At 38.7% G+C, this 15,467-nt stretch overlaps 1 protein-coding gene across 1 annotated transcript in view; it reads left to right on the forward strand.

The window, feature by feature from the left end:
- The window catches only part of COL12A1 (collagen type XII alpha 1 chain), a 119,467-nt gene extending 106,877 nt beyond the window's left edge, over nucleotides 1-12,590 (forward strand). Inside the window, exons 59-66 of the mRNA XM_012925555.2 lie at nucleotides 1,130-1,183; nucleotides 1,842-1,913; nucleotides 5,604-5,639; nucleotides 5,747-5,813; nucleotides 6,218-6,406; nucleotides 7,679-7,747; nucleotides 9,170-9,340; nucleotides 11,562-12,590. Coding sequence (XP_012781009.2) covers nucleotides 1,130-1,183; nucleotides 1,842-1,913; nucleotides 5,604-5,639; nucleotides 5,747-5,813; nucleotides 6,218-6,406; nucleotides 7,679-7,747; nucleotides 9,170-9,340; nucleotides 11,562-11,734 — 831 coding nt within the window. The 3' untranslated portion in view covers nucleotides 11,735-12,590. The remainder of the gene's footprint in view (nucleotides 1-1,129; nucleotides 1,184-1,841; nucleotides 1,914-5,603; nucleotides 5,640-5,746; nucleotides 5,814-6,217; nucleotides 6,407-7,678; nucleotides 7,748-9,169; nucleotides 9,341-11,561) is intronic.
- Nucleotides 12,591-15,467: the final 2,877 nt, after the last annotated feature.

The raw sequence follows: 15,467 nt of genomic DNA on the forward strand, positions 1-15,467 counted from the left end.
GAAGTGGAATATTTCTAACATGCTTTAAAGAAATAATCTCAACTTCTATTGTAAAAATCAACGAAGCAATACAATCTGTGGAGACCTAATGCCAACAGGGATCCAAATGATCTGAATTCTTGCTAGAACCCAAGAATGTAGGTGAAATGATCACTCTTACTCTATGAAGAGAATGAGACAAAAATCTCTTGTGACAGGAAAGGAACAACCAAAAAAAAAAAAAAAAAAAAAAAAAGAACATGATCTGATCCAGAAATCCTTCACTGGATTTCAGAGATCTACTGTTGGGAAGGAACGCAAACTGGGGAGCAGGGTGACTCATCCCAGGCAGAGGTCACTTGGCAGAGCACACATAGAGGAAAAACAACAAACTGATGCAGGCGCATGAGCCAAAATTGTGGGCCTGTGGGAGATGAACCCTGTCTCCCTTCCTTGTCAGCTAGCTCGGACACAGTTCTGGCTGTTGCAAGAGATAAGCAGAGACATGCTACTAACAAATTCAATTGCTTATTATGAGGACTGAAGATTTCCTGTCTCTTCAGCTTTGCTTCTTTCTTGGCTGGGAAGGTGTATGTGTGGGGGAGTTAAGGGGCAGACAAATTTACCAGCTGTGGAAACAAGTACTCATACCCCAGCTGTCTGATGGTTGCTCAGGACACGGACAAAGTGCTAGAATCAGGTGGCTTGCCTCTCCTACATCTCATAGATACCACTTGCCTGCCTCAGCATCATTCCTTTTGTCCCTTTTTGATTCTTCCTGAACCAATCTGTGGACATTGATTTTTTTTTTCATTACAAGGGGTCTGTCTTCTCTTAAACTTCTGGATACTCTTTCAAAAGCAAAATTTGTAATCTTCATAAAAAGGAATCTGACTTCTTTGGAGAAGGATAATGTAGTTTTTTAAAAACTATGTGAATGAATGAAAACAGGAATTTGTTAGTAAAAGATGTAAGCTAAATTAAAAGAATTTGAGGGGGATATATTTTGTCTTTATATTGAAAGTTGACCTGCCAAAAAGTAAACACAATGATGTAAATCCTGTTTACTCTCTATGCTTAGCATCTTATTTAGCTTTACTTTTCTTGCTTATTCCCTCCTAATATGTGGTTCTTTCTGTTTTTACAACAGGGCTTCACTGGAAAAGACGGTGCTATGGGACCCCGAGGTCCACCTGGGCCACCGGTAAGAAGGGAGTATATTTTTTGTCTCTCTCAGTCTCAGTCCACATCCCCATTTTGATAGAGAAGAGCAGGTACCTTTCTTTGAGCACAGCTATCTGTGTAGTGGCTTATATACTGTTGAGGAGCTGCTTTTGTTTTCTTAAACCAGAATGTGCTAGAGAAAACCAGAGATGTGCTAAAATATAGTTTTTGTGTTTAATAAGGTTTCTTTGGTGTCAAACTTGATGAGAAATCAGCCACCTTCTTTAGTCCTCCTCAGCCAAAGCTTTCATTCCCCAGTTTTGAAGAATTTTCAAGTTTTGTAACAGAAATAAACTAAAATGTGTGAATTAGGAATTGCTTTCTGAATATCTACTTTGTGATGAATTTTCTTGGGCTCTGCTCTATAAAATATAAAGCTGATTTTCTACATGTGTGTTTTGTGTATTTTCAATCAGTCTCAAAAAGATATTTCAGAACTGTAAAGTTCCTAAAGGTTAGACTAGAATTTTCAAAACTTTTTCTTTATGTTATCTTAAAATTGCCTTTTACTCTCTCTTAAGTTACAATTTTGTTTTGTTCCTTTTAAAAGCTTTCAAAAGTGGCTATGCTTCATGAGTTTACTTTAGATGGGATTTTCCCCTTGTCATAACATTCCCTTTCTTGGCCTCTTGTTGCAGGGAAGCCCAGGCTCTCCAGGAGTCACAGGACCAAGTGGGAAACCAGGAAAACCTGGCGACCATGGAAGACCAGTAAGTGGACTGCTCCTTGCTCTTCCGACGGTGATTTTGCTGCACATATAAATAATGAGAACTACATGCATTTGGCAGGCTTGGATTATCTTTGTTGTAATGTGTTTGAAGTATTTGTTGAAACTGTGCTAAACCTCGGGATTTGACTTGGTAGCAGTTCTAAAGTTTTCTTCTCTGTATTGCTATAAAATTCTGTGATGAAAATTGTGGTCATTGGGGTTCTTTAAAAGGAGAATGGGACTAGGAGCCAAGACGCATATTTCTGCGCTGTATAAACACTCAGAGCTGGGTCAGCAAAACGATTCTTTTCTATTTGGAGTGGTATGCTGTTTAAGTCTGAAAAGTAAGTGATGACGTGCTTGGAGCCTCCATCCTTAGTTTGGTAATGTTAATCCTTGGGCAGTGTCATCCAGCTGTGCTGTTTATTCTTTGTAATGAAGGATACTAGAGCATTAGTCCCAGAGTTAAAAGACTTCTTAGCTTTAATTTTAACTGGTTATTTTTTAATTTTAAATGCTGTCTTGCCCCAATTGACATTTAATTTAATGTTCTCTTAGATATTTTAGTTAAAATCACAGTTGAGATAGTATAACATATCTGATTTTTTAAAATTAGTGTCTCCAAATCTGAATTTGAAGTTTCTAATATATTCATTTGTAAGAATTTGTGATGGCTGTTGGGCTTTGTATTCGTCACATGGTTTATCTTTTGTGCATGACTGACATGTGACTTTAGGCAGTTTTTTTGGGTCTGAAAATATATTTCTGAAATATAAAGATTTTCTTAAAAATAATTTAAGTTCAGCTATTAGCAGTGACACATGATTATCCAAGCTAATCTGTCTCTATAGAACTTTTGTTGTATTATTCAAGTTACATAAACCTAAGTGGAATATTTTATTGCCATATAAATTTAAAACAGCACATTTCTGTAGCATAGGTAGTTTTCTATGTCAATGTCAAGCTAAGCAAGTAGCCACAATGGAAGGATTCCTGATAGACTCCAATATGCTGCATGATTCATTATCATCTTTGCTTCAACGGATCATGGCAGAAACTTTGCAGGAGCATTTCTACTTGTTCAAAACTGCATTTTACTATGACTTTGACAGTGTACTATGTGTGAATATTACTGATATAACTGATGGCGGGAACCATAAGCCTGAAAGAAATGTTTGCTGCAATACTTTCAAATACGATCTCTAAATACTGGCAGTAAAGATGAATTCCTCAAAACACAAGATAAGGCAATCTCAGAGTGGCAATAAATTTCAGAACAATCTCAAAATAGCAGTAAATTTTTAAAAAATCCCTACTATTTTCAACATGTTCCAAAGTTAATCTGTCTTTCTAGAAAAAATGAATACTTTCAACATAGGGATAACCAAACTCTAGTTTTTCCTGTGATAATTATAATTGTTTATACATGTATCTGGCGCTTATCTCCTGCCTCGTTTTTCCTTTAATCTTCCTCATCCTTCTAAAGTGGAAAATTTCCCCCTCTATTTTATCTTATCTTCTGCTAAAACTAAAAATAGTAGAGTGGTGTTCTCTTAAAACCAAAATTAGCAGACAGCTTGGCTCAGTCACTATTCACTTACATCGTTAGCTGCTGTAACCAGTGGACACATTCTTCACATCTTCTAGTACCTGGTGTTGTGTAGTTGGCTGTTTCCAAGAACTGCTTGTGGAACATATTAATCATTTAATCAACATATGTTTGTTGAGTGCCTAAAATGAATGCTAAGTAGTGTTCTAAGATCATGTGATGCAACAGGAAGCAAGACAAAGTCTGTGTCCCCATAAATTTTGGAAAGACTAACACAAAAACTATGAAAATAAATAATATAGCTTGCAGTGATTGTGAGTGGCATGATGTAATTGAGAAATGAAATGAGAGGTAAGAATGACAGTGATGTGGCAGCGAGGTAGCTATTTTAGCTTTGGTACTGAGGAGGTCTTTGAGGAGATGACACTAGGATGATGCAGAGTGTAGACTGTTATCTGTAAGAAGATGGTTCCAGACAGAGGGAACAACAAGAATGAAAGGCTTGAGTGAGCACTCAAATTTTCCATGTGAAGGGAACATTCGAGAGGCAAGATTGCCAGAAATGAAGGAAGTTAAGGATAAAGAGGTAAGAGCTCAGGTCAGAGAGTGGGGAAGAGGTGACTGTGTGGATCATCTAGCCCAGAGAAAGGAAGATTCATTTTATTCTAGTTGTAACGGGAAGCTCTTGGAGTCTAAGAAATGACATGGTTTAACTTTGTGTTGGAAGTATCTTCCTGATTTATTTGTAGAAAATAGACTAAAGGGGCCAACCAAAAAGCAAGAATACCAATTAGGAAGGTGCTAGGATAGTTTGATCAAGAGGTGGTCTCTGTTTGGTATATTATCTGAACATCATATTTGTCAATGGTTTGTATGTACTTATGTGATATAATTGGTAGCCTGAAAATTTGTTACTATAAGAAAAACTTGGCTGTACTCTAGAGAAAACTTTTTCCAAGCTCTCTCTTAGCTAGTGGCACCCCTCTTACAAAATAAGGACAAATATTCTCTGGTTCTTTGGATATTTATATTGAGTTATTTAATAAGGGAGACACCCAGTTCCTTTTCTACTCAATGCATGAAGAATCACTGGAAGAAGTTAGAGACGTATAATTGGCTGGAGAGTTGGCTCCTAATGAAACTAAATGGAGACTAATCGCAGGAATATTCCACGATGAGTAACTGTGCTAACTAATCATGTGATTTAAAGCAAAGCAAGATTGTTACACAGGCATCTTTATTTCAGTTACAATCCTGTGTATTGAATGGCACAGTAAAATTGGTAGTGTCTTGAAACTTTTACAACTGTAACTGAAAAATTCACATTTGAACTCCAAGCATGATTTTGGAGGACATATGCTTTTCAGAGGAAGGGGAGAAGGGAGAGAGAAAGAAGTTTCTTTTCATTAAAAACAAAATGTGAATAATGTGTATACAAGTGTAATGTGTCATTTTGTCACAGGGTGGCTAGGTAGAGTTCTAATTTCCAAACCAGGCAAGAACTCTCGGCCAACATGTCGGTAAACGCCAGTGGAGACGTCAGAGTTACTTAGGCAAAGCAACTGTATATACTCAACAGTGAGCTAAATTCAGTGAGGTTTGCGGATATCCTTTTGTACTATTTAGAGGCGTGGGTGTGGCATCTGGGGTGGGATTTATTTGAATATTTGTATGGGGCAGAGTTTAGGTGGAGTTTGAGTGCCATGTGTTTTTTGCCCTCCTCTGGAAATTTTGGCATTGTCATAGTGTCAGGTGCAGGATGGGGTGTCAGCTGTGGTTGTTTTTATTTTATGAAATTATTTTATGAAATTACACTTGGCCTAATTCATCATGGAATGAAGCTGGAAGCCATCTTGGTTCTTTTTAGCTGCTACTAGTTCTGAGAGGTGTGTTCAGAGAAGTTATGGCTCTGTGCTGTTTGCAAAGTGCTGTAGGGGCAGATCTGGGTGAGGCAGGCAGGACTGTAGCACAGGAGCTACATGGAGGGGTTGGCAACCCTGCCATCTCTTTGCTATCTGCCTTTTTGCCTATATCAATTTTGCTAAGTTATTAGATGTCAGAAGTTGTTCTCTTTATCCTGCCCATTTGTGCATCATTCTAGGCATGTGTGTCAGCTTCTAACTTTTTTTTCCTTTATTTCAGGGTCCATCTGGGTTGAAAGGAGAGAAAGGTGATAGGGTATGTAGTTCTTAAAGTTTAGGTTACATGTATTTTGTGTGTTAAACCTTGATGTTTTAAACTATGGACATAAAATACTAATGCTTCTTGTTGATTTAATTGACAAGGGAGACATCGCTTCCCAGAACATGATGCGAGCAGTTGCAAGACAAGTCTGTGAACAAATGATAAATGGTAAACTATCTATACTGACTGTTAGAAATGAGGATTCTTGGGTCCCAATAAAGAATTCCAAAGTTTGTTATCCAAACTTTGGGCACACACACAAAATGATATCATTTCTTAATTTAAACAAGCTTCTTTTGGAGTGACATTATCTGTCATGTCTCAATGGTTGATTTCAAAGCCTCATTAACATTTAATGAACTGTCACATTCAATGTAAAGCATGTGGCTTATAGGTCAGCATTTTTGGGAAATAGAGGGATTATTTTGCAGTTGGTAACTGTAGTGTCTTATTTCCGCTTTTAGGATTTCCATTAGAATATTTCTGAGAGTGAGGATAAATGGAATAAGTTTTGGTCTCTCCTCCCTTTCTCACTAGGTTTCTTACTAACAAGTCTTTTTTTCTGTTTGTAGGTCAGATGAGCAGATTCAATCAGATGTTGAATCAGATTCCAAACGATTACCACTCCAATCGCAACCAACCAGGCCCACCAGGTCCTCCCGGACCTCCAGGCAGTGCTGGCGCCAGGGGAGAACCAGGGCCTGGGGGCCGGCCAGGCTTCCCAGGCACCCCAGGGATGCAGGGACCCCCTGGTGAACGAGGTAGGCAATTCTGGCTGTGCTATGGAGATAAGGGCAAGAGTTTGCAAGTACAGGAGTCAGATGCGGTAGAAAACAAGTTTGAGATTGAACTTGCCAAACTACTTTTATTAGTCTTGTTTAAGCAGTCTGGGAAGGGCTGTCTGTTCATGAACTTGACTTCATTTGTAGATAGCTTGCAGGCCACAGAGATTGTATCTTAGAAAACAATGTGCTTCTGTCAGGAGATCTCAGTAACGATAATGCTATTTTCTGATGCATTGCTGTTGTTAATGAAAAAAAAACTATTTGTTAGCAAATTAATCAAGGATCAAAATTCTATTGTTGATAGGACTGTGCCAAGAGCTGAGCAGGAAGTGAATATGCTTAAACAGTTTTACAGTTTTAGATTAAAATTTTTTTTGGTTCTATTATTCAGGGCTTGGCACTGATCTATTTTTGATTGACTTTGATTTCATGGTAGATAAGTGCAACAGAAGGAAAAGAAAAAAAAAATGAGTATTTGTTTCCAGATGTTTTGGTATTCTAGTAGTCCTTTTGGTCAAAGAAGTAGCTAACAGTTTAGATAAATCTTAGCTATTTCTATAGTTCTAATGTTTTGGAAGCTATACTAATAGGGCTACTTGACACAGGATAGATTCAAGTTTTTCTTTTCTCAGTAAGTTTTAAGTATTTACTCAAGATTTTTTTCCTTAATTACTATTGTAAAAAATGTATTAGACATGTTTCCTTCAAATTATTTTTTCCTCCTGAACTGTAGCCAGATTTACTTCTTGGCTTTGAGTTTGGAATTACACAAATGTCTAGGAAGAATTTGGCTGATGGAGTGAACTTCTGTGAAAAATTATGTTCTTCTCCTACTAGGAAAAGGAATGTCCTGAATCAAGTCTTATCAGATAAGGGGTGGGTGGTTGACCTAGTGGTTAGGATGCTGACATCAGCATCCTGGATTGTCTGTGTTCGATTCCCAGCTCTGATTTCTGACACCAGCTTGCTGCCAACACAGTCCCTGGGAGGCAACAGTTACGGTTCAAGTAATTTGTTTTTTGCCACCCACATGGCTCCTTATTCCCAGTTTTGGTTCTAGCCAATCCATGGCCATTGTGGACTTTTAAGGAGTGAAGCAATGATTGCAGTGCGTTCTTTCTCCACTGTCTTTCTTTTTCTCTGCCTTTCAAATTAATTATCAAAAAATGCTTTGAAATATTGCCAGTTATGATGAAAACTAGAGTTTCCCGATAAATTTCCCCTGTGCTTTCTTTTTGCCTTCCTTAGGTTTGCCAGGAGAGAAGGGTGAAAGGGGTATTGGTTCTCAAGGACCTCGAGGGCCACCTGGCCCACCAGGTGGGTTTGCTAGTAATCAGAGAGGTAGCAACATTAATAGATCATGCGTACTGAAAGAGCACACAGCCCCCAGGAGAAGTACGGTTCCATTCTGACTGTCTGAGGCATCCATGTCATCACAGCACGTGCTTTAGCAAGCTCTGCTCAGAAGAAATGCTTCTCATGTTTTATGTTCTCTTTGTTCTTGAAATGAATAAGTTCTATTAAGCACTTACTAGAACTTTAATATTTGGAAATAAGAGTTTTAGTGATAAAGAGAGTCACTCTTTCCTCTTTGTTTAAATCGAAACAAAAGCTGTTTCCCTTGGTAGGGAATTCCTAACTATTTTGTTTGGCATCAGACTTTGAGAATGGTTACATTTCCTGTTTCTTGTAGTAATCCTTCAATATGGAGCTGACTAAAAACAAAACAAAAACCCAAATCAAAAAACAACAAAAGGCCTTACAGCATTGCAAAATTTCATTCACTGTTTTTTTCCTGATATATTTTTAAAATGATTTATTTTTTTTTTATTGGAAAGTCAGATATACAGAGGATGAGGGACAGAGAGGAAGATCTTCTGTCCATTGATTCACTCCCCAAGTAGTTGCAACAGTCAGAGCTGTGCCAATCTGAAGCCAGGAGCCCAGAGCCTGTTCCGGGTTTCCCACGCTGGTTCAGGGTCTCAAGACTTTCGGCCATCCTCCTCTACTGTTTTCCCAGCCCACAAGTAGGGAGCTGGATGGGAAGTGGGGCTGCCAGGATTAAAACCAGTGCCCGCAAGGTGAGGACTTTAGCGGCTATGCTACTGTGTGGGCCTCTTTCCTGATATTTTTAGGGAAAAATCATGGTAGTGTATTTATTTAATGCCTTGCATTTACTGACTTGAAAATGATTTTGTCTTCCCTTTAATATAAACTCCCCATGAGACCTCTGTAATGATGAGCATTGTTCTTTGATGCAGTTTTTACAGTTCTACCAACCATAGCTAAGTATCACTTGATCCAGAAATAGGGTTGCTTCTGGCACACACTCTGGAGGTACTGAGCAGGCACTCTCACATTTCCATGGCAATTCAGCATGGCTGCCTGACAGAGCCATTTCCTTCAGGTTTCCTTCTCTAGGAGGGTAGGTGCAAACCAGAGAACTCATGGTCGCCTTTAATTTGGCCTAAGCTTTACTAAATCAGGTGTCTTTCAATGAAATGGTTAAAATGTATGGTTTTTGCATAGTGGATATCTGATTTTAAGTCTTGACAAGTCAATGGTAAGAAAATTTCATCAAGCTTTATCTTGGGAATTGCTTTAGAAAATGTTCTCTTGCCATACATGAGTGAATAGCTACCTTGAGGCAGTGGAGGTGTCCTTTAAATTATTATTGAGTTGTTCATGTATGATGCATTTAACAAGAAAAGAAATGCATTTGTCTCAACTCCACACCAGGTCCACAAGGAGAATCCCGAACAGGTCCCCCAGGGTCCACAGGTTCTAGAGGTCCGCCTGGTCCCCCTGGTCGTCCTGGAAACTCAGGCATCCGAGGACCCCCGGGCCCTCCTGGATACTGTGACTCATCCCAGTGTGCCAGCATCCCATACAATGGGCAAGGCTATCCAGGTATGTCACTGCCTTTGTAGGGATTCAATTGCACCAGAAGTAAAGGTGGCAGGGAAGTGCCCAGGGAAGTGCCCAGGAAGGAAGGCTAATTTGAGATTTTTTTTTAAAGATGTAAGCTCTTTCAGTTCTGTGTTTTGGTTACATAATAATAGTGCCTTGTTCCAAAGCATAAACATTGGTTTGCTCTTAGAAGCCGATAATTATTTTCTGTTCCTTCCCATATTGCTGTATTTACCAAATCACGTCATAAACCTCCCAGTATTGCCTTGAGAGCTCAGAGTGCTGCCGATTGAATCTTTTTTATTAGCTTGAAAGTTGGGAACAGAAATTTGTTAAATGCAATTGTAGAATGCCTCAACTATACATAAAAATTGTTTTGGAACTTAATTCGTAGGTAAGCAATTTAATAACCTAGAGCAGATAATGGAAAAAGAATTCATTATCCCGCACTAGGCATGGAATTAGCTTACAAAATCTGGTGCTGAATAGTTTTGTTTTTTCTTTTAAAAGGTCATTAATGGTATTCTAGTGGATGACAATTATACCTGAATTTGTGGGCTGGGTTGACCTAGGATATATGCTGACAAGGTAGCCATGCTGTGGTCAACAGTGACCTTTTCATTAATACATTCTCAAGCATCTTGCAAGTTTTAAAAATGGTACTGCTGTTTGATATGGTTTGCTACTAGCAAATAGTGCATGAATAGTTGAATATCTAAATATCTATATATCTATATATTTATATGCATGATTACATTTGATCAAAAGTGATAATGAATCTTAATTTTTATTTCTCATGAAACCCATTCGCAAATTATAATTTAACTCTTAGAAAAATTAATTTGAATCACCTCATTACATATGTGAATATATAAAAATATATGGATATATATATATATACTTTAACCAATATATACTTAGATGGATGTGTATATATTTATATTGCATAGTAATTCAACTTTTAAAAACTATCATCTTTGACCTGTTTCAGGTTCCGGCTAACACATTTTCTAAGTCGCCAGTGCTGCTTACAGTTTGAATACATGAAAATCCTGTTTCTGAGATGTTTGCGCACGTGCTTATTAGGAAATGAGTCTGAATGGAAATCTCAGCACAGATATGGTTAATGAACGGGGTCCACATCATAACGGAGGGTGGAGACTCTTTAGACTAACTTGAACTAGACAAAAGCAGTGGTGGCAGTTTATAAGCCTGATGCATTTCAGCAATCATGTAGAACAATCCTTTAAAAAGTTCAAACACACAGTCATGTGGAACCTCAGTTGTGAAAGAGGTGCATAATAAAACCACTAACCAGTGGAGATGATGCCGTTTAAAGAAAAACAATTAACCTGGTTAAAGAGAAATGTCTTCTGTAAATAATAAACTAATTGTGCCTTGTAGAGATTTGTATGTGATCCTGTCTGCTAAAATCAGTTAACACTTCTACAGCAAGCTTCTGCATCCAAGCCTGCTGCTTGCTCTTTGCCGGAATAACACCGAATGAATCCTCTGATCCCTTGCTTGTTAGCCTTGTGTCTGGTTCAGGGCATGCGCCTTTTCCTTTTTCTTTTTTTTTTTTTTTTTCCTATATGTAATCTCATTTGGGTTTTGTAACCAGAATTTTCAAGCCGAAGTTGGAAACTTTGTTCGTTTTGCTGTAGTCACTGGTGTTCCTCACCCACTAGCTGGAATTCAGTCTGTGTGAGGGGCGGCCGCAGGAGATGTCGTGTACTGTATCTTACCTGGTGATCGTGACTTCTGGGTTCACTGAGAATTCAGGGAGCCAGCAGATCTACTCCACCTCTCCTCACCTTTCCAAGTTGTTCTCTGAATGGAGGAGTTTGAAGTCAAGGACAGTTACTTGGGGGGAGGGGGTGGCAGTGATTTGTGAAAATCCTACTTAGGTAACTGGGTTTACAGTTCTTTGGCTCAATTTTCAGCCCTTCCCAGGTGTTTGTGCAATGATTGTATTTTATTGCTGGATCTTTTAAAAAAATGTTTTTTAAACGACAAATGCCATCTTTTTATTTGATAATCACCAAATTCTCTCCGCACATGGAAGCGATCAGAACTCTGTAATTTATCTATTTATAGAGATTAAGACTGGAGTGCCATCACTTCGGGTGGCGACTTAGCTTCTGCCCTGTGTGTGTGTGTGTGTGTGTGTTGAGTGTGTGCCTTCCAAATCATGCCATAACTGTAATGTTGAATCGGACAGAGCCGTACGTGCCCGAGGGTGGGGCCTACCTGCCTGAGCGCGAGCCCTTCATCGTGCCGGTGGAGCCCGAGCGGACGGCGGAGTACGAGGACTACGGCGCCGACGAGCCTGCGGAGGAGCGTCCTTCCCACGCGCGCTGGCGGCGCGCCCTGTCCCGTGGCCCGGGCCAGTGAACCTGAGAAGGCCCGTCGCGCCGGCACGCCAGGGGGAGGTGTAGGGATTCTCATTACCAGGTCGGATGGAGCCGTGTACATCTTTTCTGCGATGTTTCTTCCGGCCTTGCTTCATCCCCATTCTATCTATAGAGAACCTTGTTTCTGCTGGAAGCTTAGTCTGCAGCACGCAGTCCGTAAAATCTTTGCCTTTGCCCTTGAAACACTTGCAAAAAAAAATTTTTTTTTTCACACAAAAACTGCAAGGAGACAACATGCCCTGTGCTTTAGTTAGCACAAGCCGGCACCTCAATGAAACTCTTGGGTTAGACAGTAGGTTCTGGGGCCAGAGCTACTGCAGATTTTGAGAGCGCAGTTTGTATTTTCCCAGTACATTTTTCTTTATTTTGCAATTCAGTTACACCACCATGCAAATAATTCCTCTTTGAGAAACAAAAGGAAGGAAGGAAACATCAACTCTAATGCGATTATTTATCTTCCTCTTGTATCTTGTTACACTTCAGGGCATAGAATGCTCCTTACACATCTCCTCTAACAACCAGAAACCTGAGGCCTGTAGCTGAGCTTATTGTATCAACTGGATACAGATCCATAGTGCCTTAAACGACACACTAACATTTATGCCAAATTGCAGATTATTCTGCAGACATGGAATTGCATGTTTGTGTTGTATATTTAGTATGAACTTTTTTTCCAGAACATAATGTTTCTTAGTTATCTAAAGCAGTTGGAAAATGTTTGCAAGACTATGAATATAGAATTGCTGCTTTTATATTTTAACTGCAGATTGTGAATTTCACTGCCTTATATTATTTATTTCTGAAACAAAAGAGGCATTTTTCAATAAAACTACTGAAAATTTGACTTGGTATTTTTTTTTTCTTTGATAGGCCTTTTGGATTGCTCAAGGGGTTGTTACAACAAACAATCTTATAGCCTTGGATACGGTTGCAAATCTTGCTAATACTATTAAATTATGCTAAATAATTTTAGATTTTTAATGATATGGTGAAGTCATAGAGAGTGGAGAGAGATTTTAAAAAGCCCAGAAGACTATTAGGAATGCAGAGGATGTGTGGGCTGATGGAAAAACAACTAAGTATCCTAGGAGACCCCAAACAACCAAATAATCTTCAACAAACCACATGATTTTGTATGCATTTATTCATTTTCCTATACCACATTTGGCCACTGAAGTCCTTACTGAACATTTTAATATTCTAAGATACCCGCCTTTTTCATTTAAACTCGTAACAACATCATTCTAAATATCAAAGAAAACACATGTAGATTTTGATTTGAAAGAGTTGATCAACTGAAGTGGGGGGGGGAGTGGTGGACATCCGCAGAGTCAATCATCTCAGTTAAATATATCCTGGGGACCAAGTTCAAAAGGAATAGATGATATGTATGAACATATTATTCAGGAGGCTACGATTTCCAACTGAAAATATTCATCTGTAATCCTCAACATGGACAATTAAAAAGATTTATTTTCATTTTATTTGAAAGGCAAAGAGGCAGAGAAAGAAATTATGCCAGTGGTTTATTTCCCAAATACCTGCAAAAACTGAATCCGGGAACCTGGGACTCATTCTGGGTCTCCCATGTGGGTGACAGGAACTCAAGCGCATAACCCATCATTGCTGCCTCCCAGGGCAGCTGGAGTGAGAAGCAGGACTGGGGTTCAAACCAAAGAAATCCAACACGGGATGATGTTGGCATTCTAGCAGCATCCTTGCTGGTATACCCAATTCCCCACCCCATCATTTGCACTTTTTCTTAAAAAAAGATCTACTTACTAATTTGGCAAGTAAGTGCAAGAGACCTTTCAACTGCTGGTTTACTCTCCAGTTGGTCACAAGGGACCAGAGCTGAGCCAGGCTGATACCAGGAGTCAGGGTCTTCATCTGGATCTCCCATGTGGGTGGTAAGTGCCCAAACACTTGAGCAATCCTCAGCAGTTTTTCTCAGGTCATTAACAGGGAGCTGGATTTGGAAGTGGGTCAGCCAAGACATGAGCTGATATCGCAGATTGCAGCTTTATCAACTGCGTAACAATACTGACCCCGCCACGGGCTCTTTTGAAGCTAGAAGAGATCACTGAAATTACCCAGTTCAATTCTTCCTATGTAAAATGAGACAAATGGCAGCTAATGAATAAGAACAAGACTAAGATGCTAGCGCTTGTGGTTCTTAACCTTATTTGTCAACAAATGTTCTTTTTAACCCTGCCTCTGGCTCTGGATTTCAATTTTCTGGGAAAGAATTTTCAAGTCTCAATGTTTTATCAATTTGTTTTCATTGGTTTCCAATTCACTTGAGGTTCTGACACTCCTTGATGAACAGCAGATGGGTTCCCAAGTGACTGACCCAGTGGAGATCCAGAGTCACTGGGATTTGAAGCACAAAGGAACTGACTCCTTCTCTCACTGTAGATGTGGGTTTGATTCCTGATTCTGGCAGTGCACTGGCCCCTACCTGCTAGTTTGTGCTGAGAGAAGGAACATTAGACCAAGGTATTCCTAACCAGAGATTAAGCAAAAATTAATTAGCTTGCTGGGAGAGATGCGGTTTTTTCTTTATAAATTGCTTGTTGGTATCTATATTTAAAATATTTTTATAATTCTTGATTTAACGATAGGTAGAAGAGACCAGGTAACCTGGATTTTAAAGCTCATGGTAAAACCCTGAAAGACTTAGAAATTAGATGCTAGTTTATTTAAACTTGGAGGAGTTACAGAACAAGTTGAACACTATAGCCCTTTTGATTTGGAAGTATAAGAAATTCATTATGTATAACTGTTATACTAATCTATATACTAGTTTTATGTTAAGAAACAGCCTGAAATAATTGTGGGAAGAGATTGTAGTTTCTAATAAATTCTGCAGCACTGATAAATAGGGGTTAATTTTTGAGACTTTTAGAATATTTTGTGTAATGAAATAAATAGTTCAGTGAGTATAGCAAGATACTGTGTGTAGGTTTTCTCATATAATGTGAACATTCACTTTTGAGTCTATAAAGAATTATGTTACCTATGCAATTGTTCAAACTTTTATTTTTGTACACATAAATCAACATTATTATCCATAGACAGTTATTTTCCACTATATCCATGTATTGTATATGACACTTAAGTCTCTAATTTGTTTTTAGTTACCATGTATTCCAATAGCAAGGTTTTGAATTATAGTATAGTTATGGGTCCTATAAAATAGTCATTGCAAGAGGAAGTATTGGGATAATTCTTCTATTTTAAAGACAACCTTTTACACTCAAGTAATATTGATTCCTAAGTCATCTTAAACTTGTAATTAGAAAGTGAGATGTGGATATAGATACTTAATTGAGTGTATATTAACTATTTTGCTCTTACATAAGGCTGCTGAAGGCTATTGGGTAAAAAATCACATGGGCTTGCTCTTAGGGACCCACATATAGCCTGCATCTTCAGTCCTATTACTTAATTCCATATCCAGTATTTCCAACTATGTATTCCTCCTCAAATTCCAGACATCTCAAGGTGAACACATCTAATATTAGGATTAGGTTAACAGTGAGTGACAGAAGACCATAAAAATAGAAATAACTTAAAGAAGCATCATTTTCATTGTTTCTCATGTGTGGGAAGTTAAGAATCAGCTCTTTGTGTCCAGGTCTTTCTGTCCTGAGGCTCTGTTGTGGTTTCAATGACCAAGATAAACTTATGGGGCAAGGTGATTGATGGGA

The sequence above is a fragment of the Ochotona princeps genome, chromosome 1 (assembly GCF_030435755.1).
Source record: "Ochotona princeps isolate mOchPri1 chromosome 1, mOchPri1.hap1, whole genome shotgun sequence".
Lineage (NCBI taxonomy): Eukaryota > Metazoa > Chordata > Mammalia > Lagomorpha > Ochotonidae > Ochotona > Ochotona princeps.